Source organism: Corvus hawaiiensis, chromosome 8 (assembly GCF_020740725.1).
Source record: "Corvus hawaiiensis isolate bCorHaw1 chromosome 8, bCorHaw1.pri.cur, whole genome shotgun sequence".
NCBI lineage: Eukaryota > Metazoa > Chordata > Aves > Passeriformes > Corvidae > Corvus > Corvus hawaiiensis.
Window position 1 is genome coordinate 12,723,535 of NC_063220.1, and position 13,795 is coordinate 12,737,329.

Genomic DNA, 13,795 nt, shown 5'->3' on the forward strand with positions numbered 1-13,795 from the left:
AAACCAAGTCAGAAAACCCCATCACCTTCGGTGTGGTTTTCCAAAGCACAACATACAAATGCTCACAAGCACTACGAGCCCCAGAACAGCTTTCCTCTCTCCTCTTGCCATCCTGCTAATCGTGATGTCTGGGGCTATAAAAAGGCACAGCACAAGAGCATGTCTCTCCTTCTGATCTGCTTCCGTGTTTATAACCATGGCTTATCTAATGACACTTAGGAAGTGTTACCAAGGAGACTATTTGCATCTTGCACAATGTTGCTAAAGCAACACTGCTAAATTAGATGCAGCGCTCTTAGCCTTCACCTACTGTATTTGCATTGCTATTAAAATGGAATAGTCACAGGCTTAAACTATATTTGGGTCATTCACTCATCCAAACACCTGAAAATAGTCCAATGACAGCAGCAATGGAGTTTCCCCTAAAAATCTACCACATCTAGGTCTCCATCTCTTACATGTATTTCTAGCTTGCCCCTCAATGTGACCTGCAATCAAAACAAGCCATCTTTCATGCTGCAACCTTCCTCCACAGGACATGTTTTCCCTATATGTTTGGCTTTTATTTGAATGCATCAGGAGATTTTAACTGTCATAAATAATTACAGCATCTTAGCATTTGATGGAGCACAGCAGAAGGCAATTTGTAAGTAGCATTAATTTTTGAGGCACAAGATGGCTCAGAGGCACTGGAAATGCGACAACTTGCCTGGAGTTTATGGGTCAGCTGTTCATCCTCACCCTGAGTCTTGGTTCATCTGTAAAGAGTCACCATTCAAGGGCTTCAAGATGGCCCATGGAAAAATTATACAGCTAAATAATAATTACTTGGTTTACCCTAAATAAAATGGTAAAATACTCATTAAGGAGATGATAATAAACTAGAAATAATTTTAAACTATAAGTTACTAGCTATAAACAAAAATAAAGGCCAGGGGCTATTTTAGGTGATGTTACAGAATAAATTAAATATAGAAGCTCAAAAGACTACTGGTAGGAGGGAGAGTGAGCAACCAAGAGGTGGGGTGGCAATGGTTTCCAAGGCAATTAACAGCTTCTCTAGAGTTTGGACATTTGTCACTATAATAAAAAACATAAAATTCAAATAGCCCCCCTGCACACAAACACATTAATGTAGAAACACGGACAACTGTCAGGAACTTTACAGGAAGTATTACAATTGTGTGACAAGGTATTATATTTATTGTACATATACAATAAATATAATTTGACTGTGTTCTCCATGATACTAAGCAATGTTACAAGCAAAGCCACTGGGCTCTTTGAGCTCCAGTATTCTGATGCAAATCTAGAGCAACGCATTACCCCCAAAGTTTTCTGTTCTGATGGTCTAAGCAGTACATTTTGGTCAACGACATGTAACAATAAAATACCATCCCACCAACACCCAGATGGAACTCTGCATCACTATTTAATATGTTTATTCAAAAAATAACTCTTGCTTTTAACACTTTCAAATTTACAAGATAAACTTAGGCAAGGACATAAATACTTGGCACCTGTCACTGAATTCAATCAGCTCCCTGAATCAGAGCAAAAGCACCCTGTTCCAGCTCTGCTGCAGTGTGTAATATGGTTTGGGTGCCTCTTATTAATAAATCCTTGCTTTAGCCCAGAAGCACTACTAAAAAGCACACCTGGGAGCATTTTACTATATATAAACCCTCTGTTCCAACAGGAAATTTGATCTGCCTACAGAATCTAACCACAGGAAGGTAACTCCTTCCTGCTGAACAGGCTACAGCACAAGAAAGCCCATGTCCAGAGAGCATTTCACCTGCCAGCGCTTGTAATTGCTTATGTCTGGGAATTTAAGATGGAATACCAGCATCTGGACTGGTAAAGAATTTCCTAGCAGTATCAGGCTCCAGGTCAGCCTATTTCAGGATGAGGGGATGACACAAGCTCTTTCTTCCCTCCCTGCAACAGCTGTGGTGAGGTTCAGTTCCTCAAGTTTTATCATTGCTTTAGCTCCTCCATGAGAAGGTGTGATAAAGGCACAGAAGATTTCTGCAGTTGGCCATGGCTGTAGAACACGTGTACCCACCACCATGCTCCACTGAGGTGGCTGGACATGTGCCAGCAGGGTGCTGGTGGAGAGCTTCCTCCAAGCCACGTGGTAGGGAAGACACTCTGCAGCAGGTGAGCTGTGCTGGGGTGTGAACAAACACCCGGTCTTCCTAACTCCTCTCATATAGCAAAAAGAGGATGGTTCAAGTCTCATGGGGCTCCAGCTCTACAACAGCCATACTCCCTCATGCCTCCTCCTATGGCCACATAAGAAAACTCTGTGACAGCTCAGAAAGTGATCTTCAGTCCTCTGTGGAAAGGGTTATTTGTGTCCACACACACAGGCTGCAGAAGGTCCTTTTTAGCTGCCCCTGCTCCAGGGGAGCTTTTCCCAGGACCCAGCGCTCCTCGCTGGCTTCAGATACCCCATGTGAAACAGGCCAGGGGGATCTCCAAGGAAAGGTCAGAAAGGAGGATTTGCATTACCAGCAAGGCACAGAGAGGGGAGGAAAGGAACCTCCCTGCCTACCAACCAGCTCCTCCTTCTCCCATGAGAAATAAGATCAAAAGGAAAAAAGAGGCTTTCTCTGTGCTAGCTGTGCCTCTGTGAAATTTTCTAAGGACTTTCTGTTGGTTTTGGATCAGGTCCTAGACCCATGTGGACAGAGCTCGGTGTGTCTGGATTATTTATTAGCAAAAGGGTTCCCTCTGCAATCAAGCATGTAGAACACCTTATTAAAGCATGCTCTGCTCTGTATCTGACCCGATGAAGTTGGCATGAAGAAGTTCTCAGCACTCCCTCAGAAATGCTGCTAGACTGCGAATTGTCATTACTTCCCTCATGTCAGTTCCTCCATGGCCTTATCTAAACTATGTCATAAATCTTCTGGGTTTTCTCTGAACTCTCCTCCTCCTAGTGACATTCTGTACTTCTGAATAATGCTGTCTCCATATGAATTACAAGGGACACAGTAATAATGCTCCAGCAGGAGCAAGGGAAGCAGTGGGAAAACAGCTAAAAGCTACACCAAACTGTTTTCTTACTTGTAATCTTCTGTCATATGAGGAGCTGGAAGATTAGATAACGAGACTATTTATAGCAGCATTGCTGGATGTGTATCACAAAACCTTTATTGTAAGACCACGGCAAGTATAAAATTTTAATTTTGCCTGCTACTTCCCCGTGTCACAGCTTCATTTGCAGCAAAGCATTTTTTCTTTTGCAGTGGGGTTATTAATAATGGATGTAGCATTAACATTGCCAAATTCGGAGTTCACCCTCAGTCACTGCTCCCACCCATCAATCTGTAATTTCTCCTCCTGGGCTTCATGTTGGACTGACAACAGGAGACTGACAGTGTCTGCTCAGCCACCAAAAACACTTTGTGTGGGCAGGAGCAACCAGAGCTCACTGCATTCACTGCTACAGGTCCCACCAGCACGACTTCTCTGCTTGAAACCTTAAGCTACTTTTAACCTCTCTGCTAAGCCCTCCAGTACACAACCTGTAGGGCCTGAGAACAACTATCCAGAGGAAATGCACAGAGCACCAGATGATCTCCACCCAGCAGATGGTAAGAACTTTCTTTCACAACTAATGCAAGGAAGATTTCAAGCAGAGGAGCAAAACTCTCAGCTGTCAGTGCTTATCTCTTAGCATCTCAACTCTAAACCTTATTAAAAAAAAGTATTCATGGTTTTAATTAGGGAGAACTTTTTGCACCTTTATTTTATCTCATGCTTGTTAAGGATGTGATTGTTGAGGGGTCATACCATTAAAACAGAAACACTGAATGATATACAGAAATGGGAGTAGGAATGCAGAAATCCGGTACTAACATCAGAGGTAACCCAGGTTCTTCATTATGCTTTTACTGCATTTTTTAATAAAGAAAGTACATTTCAACTACTTCTCCTCTTTCTGTATTTGATGAACATAATCAATTAGTGAGGAACATTTTCTCTTTTCCATTTTCTGTCACATCTATTGAAGTGACTCACTCACTCACGTAAGACACAGATTCTGTTTGCAACATTTACAGTTACTTGTGTCCTGTCTTCTATGACTCAATATTTCTATGGGAAACCATCGCTTCCCTTCCTGCCTAGTAAATACTTGTTAAGTATAAAAAATAGGCATTCATCACAGACAGAAATGATCTTGCAAGATAGATAGATATTTAGAAACACAATGGCACCAGTTACCCAAATCGAAGAAATCATGAGTAATACCAATACAATTAATGCTATATTAAAGAGATACCCCCTAAGGAGAAGATTTGAACTAACCTTCTGATGAAAATATGGAACCTGGATAGTAAATAAGTTCTGTGTCTATATCTGCTTGCCTTATCTGTCCTTTGTCTCTTCAGAAGGCTCCAGGCTCTCTCTTCGCTAACCCACTTCTAGCTATTGACAGTGGCAGCAGTTAGTTACACAGCACCCCAGTCACTGCTTCCCAAGCCCTGGTGCTAGACATAGGAAGTGTTGTGGTCATACCATAAAAATTGTGAGATTAAGTCAATCGGGAATCCCTGCCTACACCCATGCAGGAACATCTGGAAGTGTCAGTGTTATCAGTGTGAAACTCAAACACTTAATACAAAGGAACAATAGAGGAGGGAGACTCCACAAGCAATGTCTGTACTTTAGAATTAATTTTTATTAAAATGTTATTATTGGGGGTTTTTTTTAAAAAAAAAGTTTACATGAAGTGGGGTTTTTGAAACTAAAAAACCTTCCATGGCATTTTATCTCTGAGGCTGGAAAAGAACTATTAATATTTACTTTTCAAAATTTTGCATGAAACAGCCCTACAGTTTAACCTGACAGTTTTCTGAGAGCTGAGATTCCTTCTCTATGCCCCAGCAAAATGTTGAACTGAGGTGGACTAATGGAGGATTGTATAAACATAAGACCATCATGGCATCCTCTGCCCTATAATTTTAAAACAAAATCCTATTTTAATCCTGTACTTGAAAGGCCAAATAACCAAAAGTGTAAACATGACCTAGCACCATCTCGAGCTCCCCATGAACAAATGGAGATGAAAACCTATCCCCACCTCAATTTTAACCACAGTTTTGCATCAGCCCAGATCTTAGTATGGGTAAGTATCCAAGTGTCTGCCCTCCTCTCCAGCCACTCAGCTTAGCAATGCCCTGGTTAGCCAGGATAAAAGGTAGCCCAGACTCATGGATACCTCGCACTCACAGCAGAAGCTTTAACCACTGTTAGACCCTAACTTTCAGTTAAAATTCAACTCTCATCCCCAAAACTATTTTGGTATTTGAGGCACAAAAGTGAGCACCTGCACGGTGCTGTGATTAAAGTGAGAAACTACTTTGAGATTTGGCAGTTCACAGCACAGCACTGAGCACCTGCACACTGCTGTGATTAAGGTTAATCTTAGATCAACCATGTCTAGATGGAGACAATCCTGACATGCGAGTGTTGTGGATCCCACTCCTTGAGACAGCTCAGAGCTGGATTACTCAGATGTCCTAAAATTTCAAGGCAGACCAAGTCAGAGCACGTGTGGATCCCCAGCTTGAAATAAGTAGCCACCATGAAGTAAAAGCCACGCTGTAAGTAAAACAACATGTACTTACGTACTTGCCACAGGCAACAATTTCAGCCACGCTGAAGTAGCTGGTTCCTGCAATTATCCTACCAGCAGTTGGTAAGAACAGCTGCCAAATCGGAAATCTTGCAAGCCCCTGTATTAGAAATCTTCCCAGATGTGGGAACATCCCTAAAACCTGCTATTTCAACAGTCTAGGAAACCAAAGGAAGCAGGAGCTACTTAGGCTTCTGCCATTGGGAGGTCACTGTAAGCAGAGAGAACCTGCTTTCTCTTACTCAAAAAGAGCCCACAAATGGAAAAGCAACTGTATTTGTCAAAATCACAGTGTGCAGGAGACACAGTCACACCCAAGAAAGGTACAGGGACCCAGTTACAATCTCTTCCACCTCCCAAATAAAGCCTGGATGTTCTGTGTGTGACTTGACACTGACATGGCAATGAACCACTCTGTAAACAACCGGGCAGGGATACTCATGATAAGGAGGACAGATCTAGCTAGAGACCAGCCAACACCAGAGCAGGCTCTATCCCTCCATCTACCACTGCAATGTCTGAAAAACCCAGCTGCACTTTTCATTGAAGTTTTAAGTTCTCATTTCAGCACTGTCCTTATCAGCTAAACACAGGTAGCCTTAGGAAGACACTCTTTGGAAGTCAAAATGAGAAGGGGAAATGTGTGGTCTTTGTCTGTCACAAACTTCAAAGGATTCTTCTTTAATGACTTCCTCCAATCTCCCTTAAAATTGAACCCATTTTAGCATCCATAGCATCCATCAATAATGAGCTCTACTGAGCAACTACCTACTGCAGATGGCTACAGTCACATTTTGTTCATTTGATATCCTCCTAATTCTTGTACTAAAAGAGACAGTGAAGAGTTGAGCTCTGCCTCTTCTTTACTTGCCTGTCATTTCCATCCTAGTTGTCTCTTTTTCCAGAGACAAGAGTCCTAGTTTATTCAATCATTCCTTATATGAAATTAATCCACGCTTATGACCATCCTCGTTGCCTCTGAATCTTTTCCAGTTTTTCTGTATCTTTCCTGAGATTTTGGAAGGGGAAGAACCAGAACTACACATAGTATACACATTTACACAGCAATCTATTAATGGTGCCTATTTTCCTCTGTTTGGCTTCCCTTATAATTTCTAGTATTTAATTTGCTTTTTTAAATTACTACTGAGCCTGGCATTAATATTTTTAGCTCAATCATCCAACTGATGTCTTGGTTCCTATTGGTTTTCAAAAGTAGCCTTTCTTGCACTTGAGAAATAGAGAGAATCACCCATGGGCAAGAAACCACATGATTTCCTGGGAAATTTGTGAAAACCTGCAGCAGTACCTGCTCCACCAACAGGCTTCATCACCTTATGAAACAGACAATGGGAAAGGAAAAGTAAGATCAATAAATTGCTGTGTTTGGAACACTGAGCAATTTAGGCAGTTTAAATGCAATAAATCAAAGTTCAGTAGCTTGGGAAAAAATCTAGTGCTTGGGAGAAGGTCATATAAACCTGAGAGCCTCAGGCAGGAAAAGCTTTATACCTACAACCCAGACACACTGACAGGTCAGAGGGAGACAAGCATACCCAGGACAGAGTAAAAGCAGAAGGGCAGGAAGCAGGAGGCATCCTTCCAAGCCTTGAATGATGAAACTTCTGACCCTGTAAGGCTGGAAGAAAATAAAATAATGCTTCAAAGAAGAACCAATTATGACAGCGATGGGAGCTGAGGTTATCTCACAGTATCACTGTTGGTATCCCCCCAGTGCACTGCTTGTGATGCCTAAAAATGCTTGTAATGCACCCCAACTTCTAACCCCTATGACCATCTGTTGCTGATAACCTTTTACTCCCCCCTTAGTTTCATCTAGTGAGTGCACAAAATGGAGCTGGCAGCAGGACAGTCTTTCAACAACATACAATTATTGAAATGCCTGCACCAGCCAGATTACTATCTATCTTCCACGTGTATTTCAGAAGCTCATAAAGCACCAGTGAAATGGGAGAAAAGTCTGACATGTTTATGTGTCAGTGGGATATAATGTTTGGAACAGCAACTGCAAAAATGCAGGCAAAGACTGTGTAATCCTCACTGGTACCCTCCATGGGCCAGGGAAAGCAGGAAAGCCTCTGCCTTCTTGGTCAGGTGCTGCACAACAGGCTGCCAATCTGGGGGCTGCAGCCAGAGAGGTGGTAACACCTTCCAGCAAACCACTGCTGACTCTGCAGGTGTGCCAGCAAAAGAACAGACTAAGAACTGTTCTGTTGAGGTGCCAGTCTGCTTCATATGATACTCTGAAGGTACAAACCCCAGATCATCCTACAGACATCACCCAGACCCATGAGTAAAAGCTATCTGGATGAATGAGCAATAAGTACAGGCAACCATGGGAGCACCCAGCACAACATGACTAAGATCTTGATGGGAGCCTCCGGATGCCGCTGTTATACAAATAAAAAAGAATAACCCATGAGTAAGCAGCCACTGCTGAAAAGAGGATCCCTGGCAGTGGGGCTGTTTCTGTAATACTGCGCATGCGTTCTTTTGCATAAATATCATAGGTGCATTGACCTAGGAGAAAATCAACAGGAAGAAATCCTGCTTGCTGCCATTCACCATGGAAATCTACCTTTCAAGGCAACAGGGGGCTCAGGAAGGAGCACCAAACCTGAGTAGGAGGCTGGAGGAGAGGACTTAAGAGAGAAGACAGTAATACTTCTTAGCTTTTACAATGTAATATTGATCTGCTGTCTACAGCAATGGCTAAGCCTTCTTGAAGCTGAGGACACAGAGACAAGTAAGGATAAAGAGCTGTATCTCCATGGAGCACAGGAGATGGCATACAAGTCCTGTGTCTCACTTCTAACCCAAGGACTACAAAAACTTCATTTCTAGTATCCTAGACCAGCACATCTGGGAACTACACCACAGCCCAAACAGGGCACACAGCCCACACATCTCAGTAGGAAGAGTTAAACACTTCCAGCAAGGTTGAGCAGTACCTAACGAAGGAATGCAAAAGCTAGAGATCGGAAAGATGTAACACTAGGCAAGGAGGGGAAGTTAATGAGCTACAACTGGATTAGAAAAAATAGTTAAGAGAGGAAATTGAATAGACTATCTTGGAAGAACCTTGGGGCAGGGAGACAGGTTGAACTGAGGATGCATCTCTTGAGAAATAATAGAAGTCTCCTTGGATGGAACAGTTCAAGCCAGACTGCCCCAACACAAGTAAATAAAGAGTACACAGAGCCACTGATGAGAAGGCTGATCTTTTTCATCTCAGAATTCAGGAGATTAAATACAGCTGGAGTTTTCCCACTTGGCTCCCCTCCAAACAGCCATACACACCTTGTTTGATAGTTATCACAAACCATATTTCAGAGAGGGTGGACAGCAAAAATTTCCTGGAGTTTATCTGGCTGCATCCTTAAGGAGATTGTTACCAGATAATCATAATCTTTTGCTCAGCATTATGAAAGTACACAAAGGATCACCTTCTGTCACCCCTGACAAACTACATCTGGGTTATGGGAAGGGAAATACTCACAGGAATTCTGAAAATAATCTCACCTCAACCTCCCCATCACGATATCACCAAGTGAAAACCTCCTTCCATCACTGGCCAGGACCTCAAGGTTAACAGCCATATCAGGACCACGGCATCAGATCACCTGCAGTCCTGGAGGAGTTCCGTTTTCACTGTCTCCAAAACAGCCAAAGCCTATAGGCACAACTATGGCGCCAAAATCTGGATTCATAATCCAGATATGACACACAGGTTTGGAAGAGGTAATTCCAAAGTCCTCAAGTCTAGTGGTTCCTAGTGAACAGTTATGTGAAGTGCTTTTATAAAGGGCTGGACATAACAGATTTTAAAGTATTACCTTACTCAAAAGCAAGTCTAAAATCATCAGCCAGGGGTCCCAGCTTTACTTCATAAAGACCTGCCTATTGCAGTTACCTGGTTTTAAAACTGCAGCCGAAGCCTGAGAATCAAGTCGGGTTCTTTCCTCCTCTTGCACGACCATCTAAAGCAAAGCAAATATTCTGCCAGCCATGTCAGTCTTCATGAGATTTCTGTGTTATGCCTTCAACATAACCAAAGTATCACATGGTCTTCAGAAGATTTATGTAACTAAAGGTGACCATTTTTAGCAGGACTAACAGAAAGGCATAAAAATTTTCAGCACAAGTGGGCAACAGCTCTACCATGTGCAGAGGTCTTACTTCTTACTTAGCAGAGATGAACTCGTAAGGTACAGGGACTGAATTCAAAGTCCACAGACCACCTTAGGAAACAATGCAATCATAGCTTCTTCTTAAGCAAAAATGAGCCCTAATCACCCCCAGCACCAGGTCAGGAAGAGGTGGTCACAGAGTAAGAAAGTATTAGATGGTGACCAACTTGTAAAAGTTCAGTATCCCTAACACTAAGCCAGACACTGAAGGAAGAACAACTGGGGACCTTCAACTAAAATACACTTTACAAAATGTTAAATGGCAGATATGTAACAAAACTGTGTGACATTCATACTTTCACTGCTATGCCTTGAGTCCATTTTACAGAAACCTGTCAAATGCAATCAGACTTGTTTATTCTGCATTTAAATGTAGGACCTGAGGCAGTATGGTTTCAAAAAAGACAGAAAAGGCACATATTGTCCCTGGCAGTTGCCTAGTTTTTACAACAATGCCTTGTTCACTCTTTATTCCAAATAAAAATTATTTCAATGCTCTGTTACATTACAATCTTCAGAATATTTCTGCTTGCTGCCTCAGCACAGGTAGAAATTTAATTAAAATGGAAATTAAACGAAGAAATATAGAAACAAAATGCCATTAACACACAATTCACTGCTCCCCCACCCCCGCCCCCCCCCAAAATCAGGTAATTCATACAGAGCATCCTCTAAATCTCACATAAGCCAGTGTTAATGGATTAAGTGGCAGTGTCTCTTCTGGCTTCAGCTTATAAATTCTTCTCTGCTTAAGGTTTCTCCAGAAAGACTTCCAGCTGACAGCATGATTCTTAAAGAGACAAATCCTCCCCAGCAGTTTACAATTCCATACCAACAACTACAGCATTGCGTGTGCCTTCATGTTTGTACTGATAGAGGATGATGGCTCACTGTTTAGGATGCAGCATCCTCCTCCTTTCAAGCCTAATTTGAAGCACAGCCATTGCTTGGGCTGAGTTTCTCACTGACTTTGTCCACGACAGAGCGATGAGCATTTCTAACATCTCCTTGCATGACCATTGAAACAGCCATGATAAAACCACCCTCAGTTCATACAACTGCTCCAAATAACCCAAGTACAGATGAAGGGAGCAGAGAGATTCAACAGAAGAATAATGCAAGTATCAGAAAATCCTTCAGTATAACAACCAGCTGCCCAGCTCATCATTAACCATTTCCACTCCTCTAGCCCATGCCAAAGAAGTATCCAAAAGCCTGCAAAAATGAGGGTGAACAGCAGCATCCCTATTTTCCACGCTGGTGGCTGCAAATTCTGCAACACAGAGAGGAAGCTGCAACAAGTTATAATCTGAAATGGCTGTTGGAGCCGCACCTTCCCTCATTCCCTGCTTACAGAGAGATGTTTGACATCCTCTAGCCCCATCATCCACAGCCTTTGGCTGTGAAAATGACCTTAGAGAAGAGGCACCCAGGTAGTGCTGAACACACACAGTGTGTGCCCAAGAAAATTGCTTTCATCAACGATGGGCTATTTTCTGCTACCACCCTCCCAACTTACAGCAAAAGGGGATAAAAAAGAGCAGAGATAGAGGAGACCTTTGGCAGGCTCTCCTGTCCACATTACAGAAGTCACCCCCATCCCATTTGGTCCCAACAGGTCGCCAGGAGTTCAGAAAAGGAGTGGTACCCTTAAGAGGAACAGAATAGCCATACAAGCTGCACAAGGAACCCCAAATACTCCCTGCCCTCCTCCAAACAGGACTGACAGTCCTATGCACACACACATTCATGGAGCACTCAGAAGAGACACCAAAGCAAAGCCTTCATTCACCAGTAAGCACTCGGGGACTCTTGGTGGTCTTACTCCCCCGAATTGTTGTCCTTTGCTTTCCTAGGGTACCTCTCCCCGGAAAGATCCGTGCGCTTATCAGCCACCCCTGGGACACTGCCGGGGAAGAAGTGACAGTGCTGCGAGCAGGGCAGGGGGGCTCACACCGCGAGAGGGCTCGGGGTGGCAGGCATGGAGCCATCCTACCCATGGGAGCCCAGCCAGCCCCACGGTGTCCGGCATGCCTGCCCGGCGTGGGGTACTCAGGGTGCTCTGTGTACCTAGGGATCTAATCCCAAACTAGGGTCCCTGCGGTGCCCGGGATTTGTGTCCTGCCTGGGTTCCCATCTCATCCCGGGGCGTCCAGACACCCATCCCGCTCCGGGCTGCATCGGTGCTTCAGGTGCCCCGGGATACCGCGCGTGCCCGTCCTGACGGAGATGCTCAGGGTGCTGGGAATGCCGGGGGCGCTCAGGGTGCCGGGGGTGCCGACCGAGCCGTACCTTTGAGGCGGTGGTGGCGAGCGCGGTGCAGGCGGCCCTGGCCGCCGCGGGGCAGCGCGGGGATGCTGGAGAAGCGGCTCCCCATGGCGGCATCCGAGCCGGGCCGGGCCGGACGGCGCCGCGCAAGGTCTGTGTCCCTGGGGGCTGTGGCGGCGAGGGCGGAGGGCAGCGCCGGCTCCGAGGGCGCCGAGAGCCGCGGTCCCGCCCGCCGGGCCCCCCGCCCCGCTCGGCTCCGCGGCCGCTCGGCTCGGCGGGGCGGGGCGGGGCGGCGGCACCGCGGCCCCCCCGCCGCGCCCGTCGCCATGGAGACACAGCTGTTCCGCCGGGGGGGCCGCGCCGCCCCGCCCAGATGAGCCACCGCTGGCGCGACAGGTGGGGACACGCGGAGCCTCTCCCGACCCCCGCCCCCGGCACAAGGATGCCCAGGACCACAAACCCCGAGGGGCAGATGCAGGGTCAGGGACATTATTCCCTTCCATTGCCACCCCGCGACCTCCCTCACACCTGCTGGCCCTACATTTGCTTCCCCAGCCTCCTCTTTCCAGAGAGGAAATCTGTGGCCAACCCCGGAAACCAGGACCTGCAAAGAAGCTGCATCATGCATGGACACTCACCCAAGCAGACCTGCTGTGGTGGGATGCAACTGTCCTAAAGCAATTAGAATTCTCGTGGATAAAAACATGTCAGAGCCGCACTCGAGAAGGCAAAGAAGATGGGCGAGCAGCTTCTTGCACAGTCCTAGAGCAAGTGGACAAGTAGGCAGCTAGTCAGAAGGGTGAGTAGGTGTCTTACTGGTCCCTGACCGTCCCAGTAAGTTGTGTGGGTGCCTGCAGCCACCACTTTACTCAGCCCAGTGGCTCAAAGCAGTGAAAAGTTCCAGTCAAGCTCGGGGGGGTAGGGTAGAAATGGGGCAAAGGGAAACATTTCACTGGCAGATCTCCTGTGAAGGGTCAGTTCATACTGGTGAAGTGCCAGCATGGGGCACTGCCTGAACGTGTGGCCTCTGAAAGCTGCTGCAATACAAACACATCCCATGTGAGCTGGGACTGCCCTGTGTGGCTGCAGCCCGCTGAGCAGAGATGAGCCTCTGCACAGCTCCATATCCCAGAGCATCAGTGCCACAGACACAAATTATTCCTACATGCCCAGGACATGCCCACATGGCTCATTTGCTTGCCCGAAGAGAGAAAGTCCTGCGTTAATACCACACCTGTCCACTACCAGATGTGTGGATCCTCTTCTCCCTGCCCACCCTGGAGCCACCCAAGTCAGTGAGTTGCTCCACAAAAGCAGCCACGACTATATGGGATGGGAAGGTTCCCCTTGTCCTCACCACAGCAGCACCTTGGCTACAGGGGAACTTTTCCTGTGACGGCCACAACCCAAGACCTGGAGCTGTTCAGTTGGTACCACAGTAAAATCAACCCACAGCTGATGTTGTCTACTGCATAATTACATTACCTTTGTCTTTAGAGAGGACTGCAGGCTCTGACGACATGGTTACAAGCTTCACCTAGAGTTTTAGTGGATGCTGAAGGCTGAGGGCATTTTCCGTTCAGCTATGTTGTGGCTGTAAAATGGTTTTTTCCTTTCTTCTTTAGAACAAAAATTTAATGTCCAGCTTTCTTCCAAAAGGTGATTT

The 13,795-nt window shown here is 45.5% G+C and overlaps 1 protein-coding gene across 1 annotated transcript in view; it reads right to left on the minus strand.

The window, feature by feature from the left end:
• Positions 1-12,353, minus strand: part of NEURL1 (neuralized E3 ubiquitin protein ligase 1) — a 146,144-nt gene extending 133,791 nt beyond the window's left edge. Inside the window, exon 1 of the mRNA XM_048311520.1 lies at positions 12,154-12,353. Within this exon, the coding sequence (XP_048167477.1) occupies positions 12,154-12,238 (85 nt within the window). The 5' untranslated portion in view covers positions 12,239-12,353. The remainder of the gene's footprint in view (positions 1-12,153) is intronic.
• Positions 12,354-13,795: the final 1,442 nt, after the last annotated feature.